General features: G+C 47.4%; 1 protein-coding gene across 1 annotated transcript in view; it reads left to right on the top strand.

Annotated features, from left to right (window-relative positions):
* LOC138447847 (potassium channel subfamily T member 2-like) overlaps positions 1-24,908 on the top strand; it is a 1,314,520-nt gene that overhangs the window by 1,045,578 nt on the left and 244,034 nt on the right. The window contains exon 15 of the mRNA XM_069604273.1: positions 3,180-3,288. Coding sequence (XP_069460374.1) covers positions 3,180-3,288 — 109 coding nt within the window. The remainder of the gene's footprint in view (positions 1-3,179; positions 3,289-24,908) is intronic.

Below are 24,908 nucleotides of genomic sequence, written 5' to 3'. Positions count from 1 at the left end.
CAGATAGTTACCCATTACAGAGAATATCAGACTAGTTCATATGTTTTAAAATGTCAAAATCTTCTGAAAATTGGCTGAATGATGTGTGCGTACCTTCCAATAAAACTGCAGGAGAAATTGAAATCATGTACAGCTTTCATTACTACGTTTAGCACATCTGTGTACAGCGCCACATGCTTTAGTTTTGTACTCAGAGACATCCATCTTTCATTGAATGATGAACTCCTTGCTACATGATGGCAGTAACATAATATATAGGACAACACACGGACCCATGGGCACACAGAAGCGAGTCAAAACGCAACGCACAACACAGTATTGCAGAGGATTTAGACAGCATCTGTCCTCCACGGGAAATTCATGTTTCACACCGAGGTCCTCAAATATGTAGGGCACTTCCTCTTGGTGGATGGCCAATGACCAAGGGGATCTTACTAAGAGGCCCGGTGGATACCCCAGCCCGCTTCGAAAGAAGAGTGGAAGTCCTCCCGATGACGATCAGAGTATTCTGTAAAATTGGTCTCAACCATTTTAAAGAAAATGGATCCCATGAGATCACTGCCAAGAAAGGGTGTGGCATTGGACTGGTTTAGGCTCCAATAGGCAGCCTTTGAAGTAGTCTAGCTGCATATGCCAAACACATGACAGCTAAAACCTTTTGACCCCCAAGTGAGACTCATTCGTAATAGTGAATACAACGACCTACAAACTCAAAGGAAACAAAGCACAGAAAACACACTAGTGTTTGGGCCTAAAATGCTTCTCATCATTTGGAAAGAAACGCTGGCATGCAAGGGTGGGCCAATCCACATTTCAGGATGTACACATGTGGAACAGGATTCCCTTTCTTCCGGATCACACGCTCCGGTACATATGTTGAGCCCAGTAGGTACCAAGTTTTCTAATTCCTGGATAGCCAGGCTAGCTGCAAAATTGCAGGCATACATGTGTCCTATTGCAACATGCACCAGGAAGGCTGAACAGTCCAGCTGATTAGATGGATTCCACGGCACATATGTTTCTGTGAGATAAGTGTGTGCAGTCAGCAAAGGCGAGGGGAGCATGGCCGAGAGGAAGGCTAAAATACTCAAGCAAATGGAAACAATGTCATTCATGGCTGCCCAGATGGAAGGATCCCATCTTCATGTCTACAGCCCTACCGACAAATAGTGCCAGTGTTGTCACTCACAAAGAAATTCAACCAACAGTCATTGTGCAAGCACAACAAAGTCGCATGAGAGGCATATCCAGGCTCCATGTCTTTCCTTGCAGGGCCTCAACACATCATTAAAGAGGCAGGCAGCACTTTCATTGCACACTGATGTGCAGCCAGACACACCACACAGCTTTGTTTTGCAGTCAGGCACAGCAAACAGCACTATTGTGCATCCAGAGATGAAACACAGCTTTCCGAACACTGCGCCCAACTTTGTTGCGCAGCCGGACTCAGACCACAGCCCTGTTGTACAGTTATAACACATCTTTGCAGGGCAGCCAGACACCACACACAGCTTCAAAGTGCAGCCAGGCGTCGCATATAGCTGTGTTATGTAGCCAGAAAACAACCTTCTGTGTTGTGCAGCCACACTCTGCACATAGCTTTGTTATGCATGCACTCACCACACAGTGCTTTGCTGTGCAGCCACACTCTGCACATAGCTTTATTATGCATGCACTCACCACACAGTGCTTTGCTGTGCAGCCACACTCTGCACATAGCTTTATTATGCATGCACTCACCACACAGTGCTTTGCTGTGCAGCCACACTCTGCACATAGCTTTATTATGCATGCACTCACCACACAGTGCTTTGCTGTGCAGCCAGACAGTGCAAATAGATGTGAGGTGCATCCAGACAGCAGCACACTCTGCTTCAGTGTAAAGACATGCACTGCACACAACTTAATTGCGCAGCCATACCCTGCTCACAGCTTTGGTGTGAGGCAAGACACCACACCCTGTTTGGCTGAGCAACCATATATGGACAAGACTTTGTCGTAGAGCCAGAAGTCGAACATAGCTGTGTGATGCAGTCCAGTCAGACACTATACACAGCATGGTTGTGAAGCAAGGTGCCGCACACAACTTTCAGGTAAACACACACATGTTATTTTGCACACAAATATGCCGTGCACATAGACACAAGTGTGTGGCTCAGATGGGTTCAGTGCACCAGAGACTGCATAGTATTGAACAAAAGTTACTGGCTTGGGAGGGTATCTCGCGCTCTGAGACCCCCTAAATTTGTAAGAAGTCCACTGATATCAAGAATACACTGCATCAATTCAGATGTATATAGATGTTGTATATAGATGTATTTATTCTTTAGTTTCTGATCAGAAACATACATCCGAATTGATGCAGTGATATATTCTTGATATCAGTGGACTTCTTCCAAATTTAGGGGGCACCCTCCCAAACCAGTAACTTTTGTTCAATTATTCCAAGCTTTGTGCGAAGCTTGTGGGAGTGTAGTTACTCGCTGCACCCATGACCACACATTCTTTGTGGTATACTGAATTAGTCCTTACAGTTTTTAATTCTTATTATATTTTCGAGTGGTAAATAGCACAATTTCAACAGATCGATCCCATACCTTAAATTCCAAAACTGTATAGTATTGAGTTGCACAGCAACAGACTGCACGCGCTGTATGGAGCAGTCAGGCACAGCATGCAGCTTTGTTGGTAGGCTCTGAGGCGGCCATCTAGCTCTATCAAGCAGTCATGCATGCACAGCATGCTGCTTTGGTGATAGGCTCTAAGGCGGCCATCTTGCTCTATCAAGCAGTCACGCACGCACAGCATGCAGCTTTGTTGGTAGGCTCTGAGGCGGCCATCTTGCTCTATCAAGCCATCAAGCACAGCATGCTGCTTTGTTGATAGGCTCTAAGGCGGCCATCTTGCTCTATCACGCAGTGCACGCACAGCATGCAGCTTTGTTGATAGGCTTTAAGGGGGCCATCTTGCTCTATCAAGCAGTGCACGCACAGCATGCAGCTTTGGTGATAGGCACTGAGGCGGCCATCTTGCTCTATCAAGCCATCACGCACAGCATGCAGCTTTGTTGATAGGCTCTAAGGCGGCCATCTTGCTCTATCAAGCAGTGCACGCACAGCATGCAGCTTTGGTGATAGGCTCTGAGGCGACCATCTTGCTCACATGCTTTCTGTTTTCAGATCACGTGGTCTGCGAAGAAGAATTTAAGTATGCCATGTTGGCTCTAAACTGCGTGTGTCCCGCCACCTCGACCCTCATCACGTTGCTGATCCACACCTCCAGAGGGCAGTAAGTAGCGCGCGCTGCCGACACTGGGCACCACTGCTGGTTAGGCTAGTAATCAACGAATCTGGGATTTAGGAATCCTAACTAAGGTTAAGGGGAGTAGAGGCTTGGGGAGGAAGGCTGACACCCAGAATACCAATATGTTTGGGGTTTGGGGGGGTGGGGACTAGAATCATCCTTATCGCGCAGACTCTCAGGCAATTCTTACACTGATACTGGGACAAGCTCACACCTTGTCTCTAGCAAAGTAGGGTGGTATTGGCGGGCAGTGTGCATGGTCTGGCCATGAATCACAGTCTTTGTGCTCATCCTCTCTGTGTAACAGGAGTGTACAAGGACAGGCATTCGCAGCTGTCCCTTGTCATGATTGTGTTGTTCAGTGTAATTTGACAATTGTCCGTATCGCATGGACCTGGGTCATTGATTCTAGTCAGTTATTTTTGTTATCGATCATTTTTAAGTGGAGTGGTTAGTGTTGTTAAGGAAAATATGTATTTCTATTGACAGTAAGAATCTAGTATCTGTTTGACATTAAAATGAGGTTTTGCTGAATCCCAATCATCCCTCTCCCCTCGGCCCCCTAGCCTCCCCACGCTCCCGCCCAATGCAGCTAATCCCAATCCTGGTTTGAGCTCAATGTGAAATGTGAGCAAATTGCATGAATCTTATGTAAGTCCGAACATGCCAGGGGCCTCCACTACTAGGATAGAGAACTGCAGGTCCTGTTTGCCTATTTGCATACCCACAATCCTTTGCACAATTACAGCAAGTTGTGTTATCTTCAACAGGCAAGTGCATCCATTTCTTTAAAGGTTCACAGAGCACATACAAATATTTAATTCTGTTTAACACTGTTCATATCCTCCCAGGGCACAATGCACTGAAGTCATCCTGATATTGTTAGGGTGCTTCAAAGGTGTAATCAGGCATCTTTTACTCAAGAGAAAGGTTGGTCTTCTGTGTTTGTGTATGGTCCGCGTTCCCAGTGATTGCCAGAAAGGGGCACTCTTGCTGAGATGCAAGTAAGGGGTTCTGGGGGATTGGGGGTTTTAGCCTTGCAATACTTCATGAAACAATGATGCTCTGGGCAAATACTGCTAAACACGATCATACATGCTTTGCATGTTAAACCACTCATTGTTTGCTGTCAACAGGTAAAATGAACATGGGGTAAACACACATGCCAGACCATGTAAATGTTCATGTTTCTCGGTGATTATTCAAACTCTTCACTATCAGGGACAATCATGTGTGTACATGTTATGGGGTCATTTAGCATCCGTGGCTATCAATGGATTGCCATGGTCCAAATCATGGACAAACCATTGTCACCCATGGACTTTGTCTGGGGATGACCATGGCAGAACATTAGGCAACCAGGCTTTTGTTCATGAGTTTATGCGTGATGTATGCAGAAAGCCAGGCAGAATATGCTTATGCTCTTCTGTAATCTTGATTACTCTGAGGCCCGTTCTTCCTCATCACCGCCTGAGTCTTACTCGTCCTCATTACAGTCCTTACCATGTAGGTGTGAGTCGTGTCTTGGAAAGAGGCACCTGCGATAGACCTTGCAATTTTGCAAGAGGTCTACACCCGTGCCGCATCGCCCATAATCCTGGTACGAATAGCCAATCAGCACTATGACAATCCATGACACATGTCACACAGAAGGATGGGAGCGAGTCCAGGACTGTGACGAGGGAGAGAAGGACTGAGTGATTTGAAGAGCGGCTGGTAAGTAATCTGAGTGTTTCCTTTTGAGCCCTCTTAATCTTCATAGTGTTTATTCTATGAGGGTATGGAAGGTTGTGATCAGTCTAAAATGGTCGCCAGTGGCTTAGCATGAGCCATGTTCCATGTAATAACCATGACAAATCAGGAAATGCACACATCAAGAATGGGCATGATTGGTAGACCAACCATCAATCAACAGGCACAGTACAACCATATATGTCTGCACACAATAGAAGAGTAAGACCGAGAGGAGACAGGTATCCAAAATCAGGCTGACATCTAAAAGAAGGCAAAGACTTTCAGCAAAGATAAAGTCTGACCTCATGCCACAACCACCAAAAGGTACATTCTCAACCAGATCCCAGCCAACCAAAACTCGAGGAAGGTGGGAAGTCGCACACAGAGCCATGCAGGCAGTCTCTGAGTATACTCCATGTGAGAATGGGTGCGTCAGGAAACTAAACTCTGAAGCTAGGAGGTCACCCGGCAGCATACCACTACTAGTCCATGATTTAGAACGACCCAAAAACACATGGTCCACCAAATGCAGAACACAATTATGCAATTAACCATTCACCAAAACCAGCCCGGGAGTACCATGGAAGGATAGAGCAGCAAACTTCATGCGCAACCCAACAATAGACAAGAGGCTGCACATCATCTGAGGATGGCAACCACCACCTGGACAAACGAGCATCGGCATGCGCCACGCGCATGAGGAACCTGCAGGAGGCGGGGTCAAAAAGACTGCTGTACCGACAACAACCTGCCAGAAATGTAGAGTCAAGGAATGTAAGTGCGGACCATTCTGGTCTTCACGCTACATCCTGAGAAGGTCACCCCATATCCCAAACATCCCAAGAAGGTCCTCCCATATCCCAAATATCCTGAGAAGGCCCTCTCATATACCAAACATCCTGAGAAGGTCCTCTCGTACCACAAACGTCTGAGAAGGTCCTCTTATATCCCAAACTTCCAGAGAAGGAATTCTTAGATCCCAAACATCCCGAGTAGGTGTCCTCATACCCTAAACATCCTGAGAAGGTCTTCTCATATCCCACACATCCACAGAAGGTCTTCTTATATCCCAAATATCATGAGAAGGTCCTCTCATATCCCAAACATCCTGAGAAGGTCCTCTCATATCCCAAACATTCTGAGAAGATCATCCCATATCCCAAACATCCTAAGAAGGTCATCTCATATCACAAACATCCTGAGGACATCCTCTCATATCCCCAACATCCTGAAGAGGTACTGCTATATCCCAAACATCTCCCATATCCCAAACATACTGAGAAGGTCCTCTCATATCCCAAACATACTGAGAAGGTCCTCTCATATCCCAAACATCCAGAGAAGGTCTTCTCATATCCCAAACATCCTGAGAAGGTCATCTTATATCCCAAATATCCCGAGAAGGTCCACTTATACCCCAAACTTGCAGAGAAGGACTTCTTAGATCTCAAACATCCCGATAAGGTGCCTTCACACCCCAAACATCTTGAGAAGGTCTTCTCAAATCCCAAACATCCAGAGAAGGTCTTCTCATATCCCAAACATCCTGAGAAGGTCATCTCATAACCCAAACATCCCGAGAAGGTCCTCTCATATCCCAAACATCCAGAGAGGGTCTTCTCATATCCCAAACATCCTGGGAAGGGCCCCTCATATTCCAAACATCCCGAGAAGGTCCTCCCATATCCCAAACATCCAGAGAAGGTCTTCTCATATCCCAAACATCCTGAGAAGGTCATCTCATATCTCAAATATCCCGAGAAGGTCCTCATATATCCCAAACTTGCAGAGAAGGACTTCTTAGATCCCAAACATCCCGAGAAGGTGCCCTCATACCCCAAACATCTTGAGAAGGTCCTCTCATATCCCAAACATCCTGAGAAGGTACTCCCATACTCCAAACATTCTGAGAATGTGTTCTCATATCCCAAACATCCTGAGAAGGTCCTTTCATACCCCAAACATCCTGAGAAGGTCCTCCTATATCTCAAAATCCCTGAGAATGTTGACGACCAGCCAAATGATAAATTGGCCATATATCAATAATAATAAACCTAGGGAGGGCTAGTTAGAGAAGATAAGTGGGTCATTCGGTTTCAGTACTTTTTCAGCTTTCAGGAAATAATGCCATATTCGGACATCATTCATTGCTGTTAAGAAACGTTAAGTGTCGTCCTGCGCGTAGCCATGCGGTGAAGCAGCGCAGCCTCACGCTTAGGAGGGGAGACGAGTGGTACGGAGGTACGATTAGCCACATAGCAGAACACAGGAAAGGCCAAGTGTACACAATACACTTACTGAAAAATATGCTCTCTGCTATAAGGTCAATCATTAGGAAATAGCTACAGTGGGTGTACGCGCTTAAAATAGTCAAGCGGCACTACCAACAGTAAAGTGTCTCCACAAAGCACTTGACATACTTTTAAATCAATAGAACATGACTTTACAGGTGTGGAACATGTGTAAGCTATTTGTATGAGATTATTAGAGGTATTATGCTTATGAAGGCAAACAGGTGTTTCAGGCATAGAAGGTAATTATTACAAATCGCAGCCCCCATACTCAATAACGGTATGCAGTGTCTGTGTATACATCTAGGAACTTAGAGTTAGTTTAGATATTCTTAAACGTTTGTCCGTCGACCAGGTCTCTAGACTGCTCCCAAAAATTAACCAGGACCTCAGGATTTTAGTTAGAGTACTTCAAATGTGGTGCACGTGAACCCCATTTTTAGTTGGTGGGTGTGACCAGGTCAGTACCCTGGCCTTGTCAAGAGAGAAGGGGAACCTCTCTCTGCCTGGGGTGAGAGGCCTACCAGGGAGAACCCCAGTGCCAGTCCGACCCCAGATTCCTGCCCTCACGCCCATCATGTTTATGTGAGGTACCCCTTTGTCTCCCATCATGCCTCACAAACAAGATAGCGGATTCCTTCTAATGTTTCTAGAATCGACGTGCAAGGCTTGCAATGACAGAGCGAGGGAGAGAGAGAGAGAGAGAGACGTCCTGCAGCACCACAAGCTGACTGCATCGCGTCATCAGAGACCTGGACCCAACTGAGTGACAGCAACCCTCCCGCGTCCCTCACTCCTGGCGTTAAACCGCCAGAGGCAAAGAACCAGCTGAGAGAGAGGGGCGCACCCCTCATGTTGCTGAGAGAGAAGCTGCACAATGCCTGCAGGTGCCAGTGGCGAATGCCCTCAGCTGGCAGTCGGCGCCCTAGATCAACCGGGGACTAAACACCAGGATACAAACCCCCCCCACAAAATGCACTTACTTTAGGGAGTGCAGAGCAAGGGCCCATAGCATGGACTTGGGGATCCTAATTCCGGGGCCACCATCACGGTTCCACGGTTCGTCCATGCGGCAGAAAGGAGGGGGGCTTAACCAGCAATACAACATCTGTGATTCTCAGAACACCTTGCGGGTGGCGAAAACAGGGCCAGATTGGTCAATGCAAGTCACCCAGTGGCAGGAGGAGAGGGGATTTAAAGAGTGCAGCAGGAAGCAGGAAAGTGTGGGTTGTTCAGGTGAGGTCAGAGAAGAAGATTATTCAGATGGAAATCTCCAGAACGCAGTTCTCTGGAGCAGCCATACGCAACACAGGGAAACAGTACTGCAAGCAAAAGCTGGATTAATAACCAGAAGCTTCTAAGCATGGTCCCGGGGCTCAAACCTGTGTTGCTCCGTGTCGACTTGCTTCCAAGGCAAGCACGTTGCCCCTGAGCTATCCTCCCGAGACAAAATGGAGGAAGCACGAAATATGAAATGGGGCAGATATGCAAACAGGAAAACGCTATTTTCTTAATTCACTCAGCAATGCTCCAGAGCCCAAATAGCCAAAAGATAAGAGGCACGGTAAATAATACCAATGGAAGCAAAGGGGAGCTCATCAGCACGAGACACAATGATAATAACAGAGCTGAAAACACTCCTGTGCTTAGCCACTGTGACTCCTTCTGGATGCTGTGTTCTCCTACTGTGACGTCATGACAGAGGATTATGCCTTTCACAAGCAACTCCTATGACCTCAAGCAGGAGGATACAGCAGTTCCACTGACAGCTGTTTATTATTCCTTGTGCGTTACCACGGGGTGATGGGAGAGGGAACTTGGGGGCTTGGCATTGTTGGGGGTAATTCCCAGGTATGCTAGCGCAGGCCAGTTTTGTCCAGAAAACACATCGCTGCTCCGTCATCACTTGGGTCTCTCTCCAAAAACCTATTGCGGCGTGGGATTGGCCATGGGGAGCATAATAACCTATGTGGGTACATATACATGGTATTCTACTGGCTCTTACATGTCAGATGACTGGCCTGTCCCTTCCCCAAAATCTAACTTACTACATAGTTGCAGAATAGTGGGCTTGCCCTTGGCTCCCTCCAGTTGATACACACCCCTAGAGTACTAAACTGTGATTGGTTAGAGCTGACGTCCCCAGGCCTGGGACCGAAATGGTTCTCAGCTCACTGTGCACCTTTTCAGGGCGATGTGAATGATCATGGGCCTCATTACGTGTCGGGCGGTAAGGGATACCGAGCACCGGTAAGGAGACCAGTGCCGGTAATCCCTTACCGCCCTACTACGAGTTGCCTTAGCGGGTCCCTCCTTTAACGCCTGGTCTGACCAGGCATTATGGATGGGACCCGTTAAGGGAAATCAGAGCCAATAACGGTACCGCAAATTGCGGTACCGTTATTAGCTACTTACCCATTCCCATTGAGCCCTATAAGGGCTCAAATGGGAATGGGGAATGGTTTTTTCAATGGGGATTTACCAGGCCCGCAAAGGTCAGACTGCAGCGGTAAGTCCCCATTGAACAAGACCAGTGCCAGTACCGTTATTGGAGGCAGTCAAGGCGCAAGTAGCGCCATGACTACCTCTAATCTCGGAATGAGGCTATATGTCTGTATTGTAACTTGTGTGCACCACCTTTGCCTATGAGACGATGGCCAGCTCATTGCAACACTTTGTTGCACATTTGTTGCAGTCCGTGTCTAGTTGCCTGGGATTGGCTCTCCTTTCTCACCACCGAGCACTGTCTATTGTCTGATTCAGCTGCATCACGTGTTTGGAGACCGCAAAATTAAGCTTCTGCAGCTCCGAATTAAGAGGATTTATTCAGTTTCTTGCTCTCTGTCCAGCCTGAATTGGCTCAGATTGTCTCCTGCTCAATGATTTGAGGCCTGCTGTAATTTTCCTAAACCGTATAATGCGGTTTCTACATTATCCACATTATAATATATTCTCCATAGGTTAGTCACACTTGGCTCTGTCAAGTCCTACAGGTGCTCCTGCAGCTCCATAAAGTTATTCGCGTTTAAGCATCTGCAAGATTTTGCTCAGGATCTCTTGTGTCTTGCGGTTTCTGCGTCGCTCAATTTGGCTAATCGTAAAATAATAAAAGCAATGTCAGTATGTATATGCATCTGTCCTCTATAGAACTGTACGCTAGTGTTCTTCATGTATTCAAGTGTGTGTTTGTGTCACGCAGTGTGGATTGCACGTGTGCTTCATGTTTAATGCTGCTATGTCGTGGTGTCTCTAATGACGTCAGCAACATGGCTTCTTGGTGTTTAGTCCAGGCTGTCCTTATAGGTGTCCCTGAGCATAGTATTCGGGTCTTCATTCACGCATGGATAGATCTGTACTGCACCTGGTCTGTATGGCTGACTGAGCGGGTAATTTCACCTTTGTCTATGGTGGTAGACTACCAGGGTGATGACCCTGGCTTTCAGGTAATTTCACCTTTGTCTATGGTGGTAGACTACTAGGGTGCTGACCCTGGCTTCCAGGTAATTTCAACTTTGTCTATGGTGGTAGACTACTAGGGTGATGACCCTGGCTTTCAGGTAATTTCTCCTTTGTCTATGGTGGTAGACTAGTAGGGTGATGACCCTGGCTTCCAGGTAATTTCACCTTTGTCTACGGTGGTAGACAGGTAGGGTGATGAGCCTGGCTTCCAGGTCATTTCACCTTTGTCTATGGTGGTAGACTACTATGGTGATGACCCTGGCTTCCAGGTAATTTCACCTTTCTCTACGGTGGTAGACTAGTAGGGTGATGACCCTGGCTTCCAAGTAATTTCACCTTTGTCTACAGTGGTAGACTAATAGGGTGATGACCCTGGCTTCCAGGTAATTTCTCCTTTGTCTACAGTGGTAGAATACTATGGTGATGACCCTGGCTTCCAGGTAATGTCTCCTTTGTCTATGGTGGTAGACTAGTAGGGTGATGAGCCTGGCTTCCAGGTAATTTCTCCTTTGTCTATGGTAGTAGACTAGTAGGGTGATGAGCCTGGCTTCCAGGTAATTTCATCTTTGTCTACGGTGGTAGACTACTATGGTGATGACCCTGGCTTCCCGGTAATTTCTCCTTTGTCTACGGTTGTAGACTAGTAGGGTGATGACCCTGGCTTCCAGGTAATTTCACCTTTGTCTACGGTGGTAGACTACTAGGGTGATGACCTTGGCTTTCAGGTAATTTCACCTTTGTCTAGGGAGGTAGACTACTAGGGTGATGACCCTGGCTTCCAGGTAATTTCACCTTTGTCTATGGTGGTAGATTAGTAGGGTGATGAGCCTGGCTTCCAGGTAAGTTCACCTTTGTCTACGGTTGTAGACTAGTAAGGTGATGACCCTGGCTTCCAGGTAATTTCACCTTTGTCTACGGTGGTAGACTAGTAGGGTGATGACCCTGGCTTCCAGGTAATTTCACCTTTGTCTACGGTAGTAGACTAGTAGGGTGAAAACCCTGGCTTCCAGGAAATTTCACCTTTCTCTACGGTGGTAGACTAGTAGGGTGATGAGCCTGGCTTCCAGGTAATTTCACCTTTGTCTATGGAGGTAGACTACTATGGTGATGACCCTGGATTCCAGGTAATTTCACCTTTGTCTACGGTGGTAGACTAGTAGGGTGATGAGCATGGCTTCCAGGTAATTTCACCTTTGTCTACGGTGGTAGACTACTATGGTGATGACCCTGGCTTCCAGGTAATTTCTCCTTTGTCTATGGTTGTAGACTAGTACGGTGATGACCCTGGCTTCCAGGTAATTTCACCTTTGTCTAGGGAGGGAGACTACTAGGGTGATAACCCTACCTTTCAGGTAATTTCACCTTTGTCTAGGGAGGTAGACTACTAGGGTGATGACCCTTGCTTAGAGGTAATTTCACCTTTGTCTACGGTGGTAGACTAGTAGGGTGATGAGCCTGGCTTCCAGGTAATTTCACCTTTGTCTACGGTGGTAGACTAGTAGGGTGATGAGCCTGGCTTCCAGGTAATTTCACCTTTGTCTACGGTGGTAGACTACTAGGGTTATGACCCTGGTTTAGAGGTAATTTCACCTTTGTCTATGGTGGTAGACTACTAGGGTGATGACCCTTGCTTAGAGGTAATTTCACCTTTGTCTACGGTGGTAGACTAGTAGGGTGATGAGCCTGGCTTCCAGGTAATTTCAACTTTGTCTACGGTGGTAGACTACTATGGTGATGACCCTGGCTTCCAGGTAATTTCTCCTTTGTCTATGGTTGTAGACTAGTAAGGTGATGACCCTGGCTTCCAGGTAATTTCACCTTTGTCTAGGGAGGTAAAGTACTAGGGTGATGACCCTAGCTTTCAGTTAATTTCACCTTTGTCTAGGGTGGTAGACTACTAGGGTGATGACCCTGGCTTAGAGGTAATTTCACCTTTGTTTACGGTGGTAGACTAGTACGATGATGAGCCTGGATTCCAGGTAATTTCATCTTTGTCTATGGTGGTAGACAGGTAGGGTGATGAGCCTGGCTTCCAGGTAATTTCACCTTTGTCTATGGTGGTAGCCTAGTAGGGTGATGACCCTGGCTTCCAGGTAATTTCTCCTTTGTCTACGGTTGTAGACTAGTAAGGTGATGACCCTGGCTTCCAGGTAATTTCACCTTTGTCTACGGTGGTAGACAGGTAGGGTGATGAGCCTGGCTTCCAGGTAATTTCACCTTTGTCTATGGTGGTAGACTAGTAGGGTGATGAGCCTGGCTTCCAGGTAATTTCTCCTTTGTCTACGGTGGTAGACTAGTACGATGATGAGCCTGGATTCCAGGTAATTTCATCTTTGTCTATGGTGGTAGACAGGTAGGGTGATGAGCCTGGCTTCCAGGTAATTTCACCTTTGTCTATGGTGGTAGACTTGTAGGGTGATTAGCCTGGCTTCCAGGTAAGTTCACCTTTGTCTACGGTTGTAGACTAGTAAGGTGATGACCCTGGCTTCCAGGTAATTTCACCTTTGTCTACAGTGGTAGACTAGTAGGGTGATGACCCTGGCTTCCAGGTAATTTCACCTTTGTCTACGGTGGTAGACTAGTAAGGTGATGACCCTGGCTTCCAGGTAATTTCACCTTTGTCTAGGGAGGTAAAGTACGAGGGTGATGACCCTAGCTTTCAGTTAATTTCACCTTTGTCTAGGGTGGTAGACTACTAGGGTGATGACCCTGGCTTAGAGGTAATTTCACCTCTGTCTACAGTGGTAGACTAGTAGGGTGATGAGCCTGGATTCCAGGTAATTTCATCTTTGTCTATGGTGGTAGACAGGTAGGGTGATGAGCCTGGCTTCCAGGTAATTTCACCTTTGTCTATGGTGGTAGACTAGTAGGGTGATGAGCCTGGCTTCCAGGTAAGTTCACCTTTGTCTACGGTGGTAGACTAGTAGGGTGATGACCCTGGCTTCCAGGTAATTTCATCTTTCTCTACGGTAGTAGACTAGTAGGGTGAAGACCCTGGCTTCCAGGAAATTTCACCTTTCTCTACGGTGGTAGACTAGTAGGGTGGTGAGCCTGGCTTCCAGGTAATTTCACCTTTGTCTATGGTGGTAGACTACTATGGTGATGACCCTGGCTACGAGGTAATTTCTCCTTTGTCTACGGTGGTAGACTAGTAGGGTGATGAGCCTGGCTTCCAGGTAATTTCACCTTTGTCTACGGTGGTAGACTAGTAGGGTGATGAGCCTGGCTTCCAGGTAATTTCACCTTTGTCTACGGTGGCAGACTAGTAGGGTGATGAGCCTGGCTTCCAGGTAATTTCACCTTTGTCTACGGTGGTAGACTACTATGGTGATGACCCTGGCTTCCAGGTAATTTCTCCTTTGTCTACGGTTGTAGACTAGTACGGTGATGACCCTGGCTTCCAGGTAATTTCACCTTTGTCTACGGTGGTAGACTACTAGGGTGATGACCCTGGCTTCCAGGTAATTTCTCCTTTGTCTACAGTGGTAGACTAACAGGGTCATGAGCCTGGCTTCAGATAATTTCACCTTTGTCTAGGGTTGTAGACTAGTAAGGTGATGACCCTGGCTTCCAGGTAATTTCTCCTTTGTCTAGGGTTGTAGACTAGTAAGGTGATGACCCTGGCTTCCAGGTAATTTCACCTTTGTCTAGGGAGGTAGACTACTAGGGTGATGACCCTACCTTTCAGGTAATTTCACCTTTGTCTAGGGAGGTAGACTACTAGGGTGATGACCCTTGCTTAGAGGTAATTTCACCTTTGTCTACGGTGGTAGACTAGTAGGGTGATGAGCCTTGCTTCCAGGTAATTTCACCTTTGTCTACGGTGGTAGACTAGTAGGGTGATGAGCCTGGCTTCCAGGTAATTTCACCTTTGTCTACGGTGGTAGACTACTAGGGTTATGACCCTGGCTTAGAGGTAATTTCACCTTTGTCTATGGTGGTAGACTAGTAGGATGATGAGCCTGGATTCCAGGTAATTTCACCTTTGTCTAGGGAGGTAGACTACTAGGGTGATGAGCCTGGCTTCCAGGTAATTTCACCTTTGTCTAGGGAGGTAAACTACTAGGGTGATGACCCTAGCTTTCAGTTAATTTCACCTTTGTCTAGGGTGGTAGACTACTAGGGTGATGACCCTGGCTTAGAGGTAATTTCACCTTTGTCTACAGTGGTAGACTAGTACGATGATGAGCCTGGATTCTAGGTAATTTCATCTTTGTCTAGGGAGGTAAACTACTAGGGTGATGACCCTAGCTTTCAGTTAATTTCACCTTTGTCTAGGGTGGTAGACTACTAGGGTGATGACCCTGGCTTAGAGGTAATTTCTCCTTTGTCTATGGTGGTAGACAGGTAGGGTGATGACCCTGGCTTCCAGGTAATTTCTCCTTTGTTTACGGTTGTAGACTAGTAAGGTGATTACTGTCATGATGCCTACCCCCGGGGACCCAGACCAAGTCCAGCAACCCCGGAAGCAGGCATCAAGTTACCCCATGCAAGCCCAACAACCCCCGCTAGGGGCTATTTGGGTGCAGTCCTGGCGCCTATGGCGCCAGGCTCATATGGAGAGTCGGTCCTGGCGCCATAGGCACCAGGCTCATAGATTAAAACTTACCTGATGCAGACCATGCTGCAAACTTACCTGATGCAGACCATGCTGCAAGAGCTCCAAGCCAAACGAGGCTTGGAAGGGACTATTTTACCTAGGGACTATTTTTTTACTCGGGTGGGGCTGGGGAGGAATACTTACCTGGGACTACTTTGGGGGCTATTTAAACCACCCCCAAAGAGCAGCACATGCTTTGCGTTATTCTGTATCCAGCAGCGTAACGCTCACCGTGCCTGCAAGTCTGCATCCAGTCTTCTGCCACGCCGCCTCGAGTTTGGAGCTCCTAGAAAAAGGGAGAAAGAAGGAGAAAAGGTTTGAACAAGAGCAATACCTTTGATCCTTACCTGAATTCCCGATCCATTGCGCCTTCGAGCTGGAAGAAAGACGTTTTTTATGCACGTCGCGTCGCCTACTGCAGCGCCGCCCGGAACTCGCCGGCCATCGCAGCATCTTCACATTTCACTGCATCCTCCTGCATGTTCCCGCCGCACTCCGGCACCTAAGGAGAAGACAAGAAGAGCAAGGTGAGCCAAGGGAATACATAGAGGAATACCCCCCATAGACTTACCTGATTTTACCACCGGGGGATCTATTCTTCACGGGTCGGCGCAGCTTCCACTGCATCCTAGCCGAACCCTGGCCCCTAAGGGGAAACAAAATGACAGCAAGGTGAAACAAGGGACTAACAAGGGGAACCCTCTTCACCACAAAGGACTTACCTGGTTTTACCGCCGGAGGCATTATTCCCCGAGACTTCATACTTTCTCTCAGCGCCTGAATAAAGGAGAAAGCAACAGGTTACATATTGACATTATTTTATCGAACTGTGTTGGATAATACAAATCCTTACCAGAACATTACCGGTTGCCACGAGGAACTCTTCAGCTGCAACCTGCACGGAATCGGAAAAGAGTGAAAGTCAGATATTTGAACTCTTATGAACTACATACTAATGGCGTCTTGCCGGTAATATCGGAGTCAATATTGTCCTGGAACTCACCAATTCCTTCGAGCCAGTGAAGCAAATGGTTATCTACGCGCCCCTGCGCTCAATGCAGGATAGAGAGCTCATCTTTTCAAATCATCAGGTGAGACTATAAGAGGGGACATCCAAGGTGATCAGTGGGGAGAACAGCAGGGTCAGGGGATTTACGCTCAACTCCACGGGTGGTTAATTCCCTTTCTCCATTTACAGAAGAATATTCCCACGGGCCAAGCAAACGAAGCTAAGTGGGCCAGTCCAGTTCGTCATCTCGGCCCTACGCGTCACATTGGTGGAGACCACAGCAGTCCAGTCCATATCGACGCCTCTGTGGGAGCCAGGTGAGCGTAACAGAACGCGAAGCCTACCTACAAATTCCCACCCGGGCGTTATGGATACCTCAGAGACTGACCAATTGGCCCAATTACTAGGGGAACTGAGGGCCGAAGTGCATTCTGCCCATCAAGAAACCAATGCCCTTAGGAGGGAACTGATTTTGTCAAAGAAGCGAACTGATGACCTTGCTAGGCAACTATTGCAAAGCCAGGCTGGACAAGCACCCCTACCTGGTTCCGGGGGAAATCCAGCTCCTGTGTTATCGAGTAACCCAGTGCAAATAAACCTACCTGGAAATATTCCATTAGCTCCACCGGAACGCTTTGCTGGATATCCCAAAAGGTTTGCCGTGTTTATGAACCAATGCTGCTTGCACTTTTTATGCAGACCTGGAGCCTTCCCAAACGATCAAGCCAAGGTAGCCTTTGTATTGTCATATCTCAGTGGCAGTGCAGCTGATTGGTCAATTCCACTAGTTACTCAGGATGACCAAATTCTTCGGGATTTTCAGGGCTTGCAAACGAGCATGGAAAGACTATTTGCCCTGCACTCCCAAGGACAGGCCCTGGATAACAAACTTGTGTCCCTACGACAGGGTAACCAGGACCTTCTATCTTACAACGCAACCTTTAATAGGTTGATAGTGGAAACTGGATGGCCTGAGGTAGAACGAATCACGTTATTTCATTGAGGGCTTCGAGGAGAACTCAAGGGTGTCTTGGCTCAAGTCGTGAACCCACCTCAAGACTGTGCTGAATATATAGACTTAGTGGTCCAGTTAGATCACAGACTTCAGAACAGAAAGGCTGATCGAGCCAAGTTTGAGAACAGGGTGTTGGTCAAAACCCACGCTAACCCCAAAGGAGCAGAGGCTTCAGAACCCATGCAAATCGGAGGGGTTAAAGGATCCTTAACCCAGAAGGAAAGAGAAAGGAGACGGCAAATGCAATTATGTCTATATTGTGGAACTTCTGGGCATTTTCTACCGGATTGCCCTGTAAAACCACCCAAGAAGGTGGTAGGAGCTGCTGATAAAAGCCATATGGAGTCAGACTCGGGAAACGACCCCGCCCGACAAGCGTAGAGGTCCGCTTGCCGAGCTTGAAGAAGGATACTCAGACCTCGCATTTCATCATACCAATGGTCCTCGTAGATCCAGGGCAGCCATCGCGTATGCACGCAGTAAGGGCATACATTGATAGCGGGGCCATAGGAAACTATGTGGACTACGAATTGGCTTCCAGGATGAATCTGCCTCTCTGCCGAAAAACCACCTCAGATGTCATCACCACAGTTGATGGAACTGAAATTGCCTCTGGGCCTGTAACTCATTCCACTGCAGAGATGACATTATTGGGTCCGGATAGGCATCGAGAGGCTATTGTGTTTGATCTAATCAAGGCCCCACAGTTCCAAATAATACTGGGGATACCTTGTTGGAAACACATAATCCTTGTATTGATTGGCGAGAGAAGAGAATAACCTTCCCGGATTGTGCGCAAACCTGTTACCCAAAAAGAAATCTGAGCGCAGGCCTGGCCACAGGAACCAGAGCAGTCATGCAAATACCTCCTGAATACCAAGAATTCCAGGATGTCTTCCAAAAAGAACAGGCAAACACCTTACCTCCTCAAAGATCGTACGATTGCCAAATCGATCCCATACCCGGTGCACAACCCCCTTGTAGCAGGATCTATGCCCTTACAGAACCTGAGAACCTTCACCTACGAGAATACTTAGACCAGTACCTTGCCAATGGCTTTATTCGCCCATCTAAGTCCCCTGCATCTTCAGCTTTGTTCTTCGTGCCCAAAAAGGAAGGTGACCTCAGGACTTGCATAGACTACCGCGCATTGAACCAGACACCTGTTAAGAACCGATACCCATTGCCTCTGATCCCTGAACTACTAGACCAAGTGAAGGACGCTTGCATATACACTAAATTAGATCTCCGGGGGGCATACCATCTGGTACGTGTAAAAGAGGGCGACGAATGGAAGACTGCTTTCCGCACTAAGTATGGGTTATTTGAATACCAGCCTTTTGGGTTGTGCAATGCACCTGCAGCCTTCCAATACTTCATGAACGATGTCCTTCGTGAACTCATTGACGTTTGTGTTGTCGTATATATCGATGATATTCTAGTATACTCCTCTTCAGAATCTGACCATGTGAAGCACGTCCGAGCAGTCCTTGAGAAATTGAGCCAGCACAAACTATATGCAAAACTGGAAAAATGCGTTTTTCATGCCACAGAAGTTGAATTCCTTGGGTTTATCCTGACCCCAAAGGGAGTACGAATGGACTCACGAAAGGTGGACGCAATCCTTAAGTGGCCATCACCAAGTTCAGTTAAAGGAGTACAAAGTATGCTCGGCTTTGCTAATTTCTACCTCAGATTCATCCCAGATTGTTCACATGTCGTACATCCCATCACAGCACTCTTGCGAAAAAATAAACGCTTTATGTGGACTGAAGAACCTGAAAATGCCTTCCAAGAGCTGAAAGCGAAATTCACATCTGCACCTGTATTAAAGCACCCGCGCCCTGAACTTCCATACATAGTGGAACCTGATGCATCCAGTCTAGCCATGGGAGCTGTCCTGTCTCAAAAGGACCCTGAAACTGGCCAGCTTCACCCAGTAGCACTTGGGTCCAGAAAGTTCTCGGCACCCGAGTTAAACTATGCGGTTACTGGCAAGGAGTTATTATCCATTAAATCCGCCTTCAAAGCTTGGCGGCACTATCTTCTCGGTGCCAGGCATACCATTACTACTGTGATCACCGATCACCGGAACTTACAGCATTTAAAGACAGCCAAGGCCCAATCGTCACGCCAACTCCGATGGGCATTGTTCTTTGCCGCGTTCGATTTCGTGATAACCTATCGACCAGGTTTTAAGAATGGTAAAGTAGACGCCTTATCCCGAATAGGGATGGGAGAGGCAGAAGTGAACCCTGAACCAGTACCTATAATTCCCGAACAAAGGATTCTTGGCATGACTACTCTACAGACTCTAGAGGACATTCAGGTAAAGATCCAGCAACTCTTTGATTCTACAGCCCTGCAGGACTGGGTAAAGAAAGGCCCGGACTACTCTGTCACCAATGATCTGCCTTATTACCAAGGACGGCTATTTCTGCCACACAAGGAACTACAAGAGCTAGTCATTTCCCGTTATCATGATACCCTAATGGAGGGGCACACAGGTATTGCAAAAACTGAAGCTAAAATTAAAAGACAATTCTGATGGCCCACCTGGCGAAAGGATATCAAATTATTTGTGATGTCTTGTGGCATTTGCGCCCAAAACAAAAGTCAAAAGAAAAAAACTGCTGGACTCTTACAACCTTTAGACATTCCGCCTACACCATGGCACACCTTATCGTTAGACTTTATTACTGATCTACCCCCATACAATGGATTTAACACCATTCTAGTTATTGTGGATCTTTTTTTTCCAAGATGACCCACTTTATTCCTTTAAAGGGATTACCTTCAGCTTCAATCCTGGCCAAGGAGTTCCTCGAAAACATTGTTCGCATACACGGATTTCCGTCCGTATTGGTCTCTGACCGGGGCAGTCATTTCATTTCAGATTTTTGGAAAAAATGCTGTCAATTGGCGCAAATCGATGTGAGGTTATCGACCAGCCACCACCCCCAGACCGATGGTCAAACGGAGAGGACCAACCAGACTCTCGAACAATACCTGCGTTGTATGTTACATCAGACGGAGAGTAATTGGAAAGATATTCTTTGGATCGCCGAATATGCATACAATAATTCAGTACACTCTGGAACTGGACAAAGCCCCTTTTATACCTTATATGGGCACCATCCTCGAACCTCAGACCTTGACTCACCCCGAGACTTAGGAATGCCCACAGTGGACCATCTGCACGCTACGATTATACAAGCCTTTAATGAAGCAACTACACATTTAAAACAGGCGAAAGAAAAATACAAGAAAGATGCTGATCGGCATAGAAGTGATACTCCACAATACCAGATAGGGGACCAAGTATGGTTAGCCACAAAACATATACCTCTAAAGGGAGCACGGACCTTTAAGCCCAGATATTTGGGACCTTACTCTATTAAGGCCATTATCAACCCGGTGGCTGTCAAGTTGGACTTACCTGCTAATATGCGAATTCATCCCGTCTTTCATGTGTCACTTTTGAAGCCAGTACAACCAGGGACAAGACTAACCAAGCCACCAGACCCCATCCTTGTAGACGGAGAACCCGAATTTGAAGTTAAGAACATCCTGGACTCCAAGCTGATAAAGTCAAAACAATTTTTTTTATTCGACTGGAAAGGTTACGGACCAGAGGAAAGGTCATGGGAACCTAGTGACCATGTTCATGCACCCAGATTGGTGAAAAAATTCCACCGAAATTTCCCAGACAAACCGAAACCACAGGGAAGAACGACTTTATGAGGGGCCTTGGGGGGGAGTGCTGTCATGATGCCTACCCCCGGGGACCCAGACCAAGTCCAGCAACCCCGGAAGCAGGCATCATTTACGCCAAGCAAGCCCAACAACCCCCACTAGGGGCTATTTGGGTGCAGTCCTGGCGCCTACGGTGCCATGCTCATATGGAGAATCACTCCTGGCACCATAGGCGCCAGGCTCATAGATTAAAACTTACCTGATGCAGACCATGCTGCAAACTTACCTGATGCAGACCATGCTGCAAGAGCTCCAAGCCAAACGAGGCTTGGAAGAGACTATTTGCCTAGGGACTATTTTTTTACTCGGGTGGGGCTGGGGAGGAATACTTGCCTGGGACTACTTTGGTGGCTATTTAAACCACGCCCGAAGAGCAGCACACACTTCGCGTTATTCTGCATCCAGCAGCGTAACGCTCACCGTGCCTGCAAGTCTGCATCCAGTCTTCTGCCACACCAGCCTCGAGTTTGGAGCTCCTAGAAAAAGGGAGAAAGAAGGAGAAAAGGTTAGAACAAGAGCAATACCTTTGATCCTTACCTGAATTCCCGATCCATCGCGCCTTCGAGCTGGAAGAAAGACGTTATTTTTTGCACGTCGCCTCGCCTGCTGCAGCACCGCGCTGAACTCACCGGCCTTCGCAGCATCTTCACATTTCACCTCATCCTCCTGCATGTTCCTGCGTACTACGGCACCTAAGGAGAAGACAAGAACAGCAAGGTGAGCCAAGGGAATACATAGAGGAATACCCCCATAGACTTACCTGATTTTACCACCGGGGGTACCATTCCTCTTCACGGGTCGGCACAGCTTCCACTGCATCCTCGCCGAACCCCGGCCCCTAAGGGGAAAGAAAAGGACGCAAGGTGAAACAAGGGACTAACAAAAGGAACCCCCTCACCACAAAGGACTTTACCGCCGGAGGCATTATTCCCCGAGACTTCATACTTTCTCTCAGCGCCTGAGTAAGGGAGAAAGCAACAGGTTACATATGGACATTATTTTATCGAACTGTGTTGGATAATACAAATCCTTACCAGAACATTACCGGTTGCCACTAGGAACTCTTCAGTAGGGTCAAGCTGCAACCTGCAAGGAACCGGACAAGAGTGAAAGTCAGGCATTTGAACTCTTACGAACTACATACTAACGGCGTCTTTCCGGGAATATCGGAGTCAATATTGTCCTGGAACTCACCAATTCCTTCGAGCCAGTGAAGCAAATGGTTATCTACGCGCCCCTGGGCTCAATGCAGGATGAAGAGCTCATCTTTTCAAATCATCAGGTGAGACTATAAGAGGGGGCATCCAAGGTGATCAGTGGGGAGAACAGCGGGGTGGGGGATTTACGCTCAACTGCACGGGTGGTTAATTCCCTTTCTCCATTTACAGAAGAATATTCCTACGGGCCAAGCAAACGAAGCTAGGTGGGCCAGTCCAGTCCGTCATCTCGGCCCTACGCGTCACATTGGTGGAGACCGCAGCAGTCCAGTCCAGATCGACGCCTCTGTGGGAGCCAGGTGAGCGTAACAATAACCCTGGCTTCCAGGTAATTTAACCTTTGTCTAGTGAGGTAGACTACGAGGGTGATGACCCTAGCTTTCAGGTAATTTCACCTTTGTCTACGGTGGTAGACTAGTAGGGTGATGAGCCTGGCTTCCAGGTCATTTCTCCTTTGTCTACGGTTGTAGACTAGTAAGGTGATGACCCTGGCTTCAAGGTAATTTCACCTTTGTCTAGGGAGGTAGACTACTAGGGTGAGGACCCCGGCTTCCAGATAATTTCACCTTTGTCTACGGTGGTAGACTAGTAAGGTGATGAGCCTGGTTCCAGGTAATTTCTCCTTTGTCTACGGTTGTAGACTCGTAAGGTGATGACCCTGGCTTCCAGGTAATTTCACCTTTGTCTAGGGAAGTAGACTACTAGGGTGATGACCCTAGCTTTCAGGTAATGTCAGCTTTGTCTAGGGAGGTAGACTACTAGGGTGATGACCCTGGCTTAGAGGTAATTTCACCTTTGTCTACGGTGGTAGACAAGTAGGGTGATGAGCCTGGATTCCAGGTAATTTCACCTTCATCTATGGTGGTGGACAAGTAGGGTGATGACCCTGGCTTTCAGGTAATTTCACCTTTGTCTACGGTGGTAGACTACTAGGGTGATGACCCTGGCTTTCAGGTAATTTCACCTTTGTCTACGGTGGTAAACTAGTAGGGTGATGACCCTGCCATCCAGGTAATTTCACCTTTGTCTACGGTGGTAGACTACTAGGGTGATGACCCTAGCTTTCAGGTAATTTCACCTTTGTCTAGGCTTTCAGGTAATTTCACCTTTGTCTATGGTGGTAGACTACTACAGTGATGACCATGGCTTTCAGGTAATTTCACCTTTGCCTACGGTGGTAGACTACTAGGGTGATGACCCTGGCTTTCAGGTAATTTCACCTTTGTCTCTGGTGGTAGACTACTACGGTGATGACCATGGCTTTCAGGTAATTTCACCTTTGTCTGCGGTGGTAGACTACTAGGGTGAAGACCCTGGCTTTCAGGTAATTTCACCTTTGTCTATAGAGGTAGACTACCCGAGTGATGACCCTGGCTTCCAGGTAATTTCACCTTTGTCTAGGGTGGTAGACTACTAGGGTGATGACCCTGGCTTTCAGGTAATTTCACCTTTGTCTATGGTGGTAGACTACTAGAGTGATGACCCTCGCTTCCAGGTAATTTCACCTTTGTCTAGGGAGGTAGACTACTAGAGTGATGACCCTGGCTTCCAGGTAATTTCACCTTTGTCTACGGTGGTAGACTACTAGGGTGATGACCCTGGCTTTCAGGTAATTTCACCTTTGTCTAGGCAGGTAGACTACTAGGGTGATGACCCTGGCTTTCAGGTAATTTCACCTTTGTCTAGGTAGGTAGACTACTAGGGTGATGACCCTGGCTTCCAGGTAATTTCACCTTTGTCTACGGTGGTAGACTACTATGGTGATGACCCTGGCTTCCAGGTAATTTCACCTTTGTCTACGGTGGTAGACTACTAGGGTGATGACCCTGGCTTTCAGGTAATTTCACCTGTGTCTATGGTGTTAGACTACTAGGGTGATGAGCCTGGCTTCCAAGTAATTTCTCCACTGTCTACAGTGGTAGACTAGCAGGGTCATGAGCCTGGCTTCAGATAATTTCACCTCTGTCTACGGTGCTAGACTAGTAGGGTGATGAGCCTGGCTTCCAGGTAATTTCGCCTTTGTCTATCGTGGTAGATAGGTAGGGTGATGAGCCTGGCTTCCAGGTAATTTCACCTTTGTCTACGGAGGTAGACTACTATGGGGATGACCCTGGCATCCAGGTAATTTCTCCTTTGTCTATGGTTGTAGACTGGTAGGGTGATGACCCTGGCTTCCAGGTAATTTCACCTTTGTCTACGGTGGTAGACTACGAGGGTGATGACCCTGGCTTTCAGGTAATTTCACCTTTGTCTAGGGAGGTAGACTACTAGGGTGATTACCCTGGCTTCCAGGTAATTTCACCTTTGTCTAGGCAGGTAGACTACTAGGGTGATGACCCTGGCTTTCAGGTAATTTCACCTTTGTCTAGGCAGGTAGACTACTAGGGTGATGACCCTGGCTTTCAGGTAATTTCACCTTGGTCTAGGGAGGTAGACTACTAGGGTGATGACCCTGGCTTTCAGGTAATTTCACCTTTGTCTAGGGAGGTAGACTACTAGGGTGATGACCCTGGCTTTCAGGTAA

This window comes from Ambystoma mexicanum, chromosome 3q, assembly GCF_040938575.1.
Source record: "Ambystoma mexicanum isolate Mex_15411 chromosome 3q, UKY_AmexF1_1, whole genome shotgun sequence".
Classification (NCBI taxonomy): Eukaryota; Metazoa; Chordata; class Amphibia; order Caudata; family Ambystomatidae; genus Ambystoma; species Ambystoma mexicanum.
This window is presented reverse-complemented; position numbering and strand designations above follow the sequence as displayed.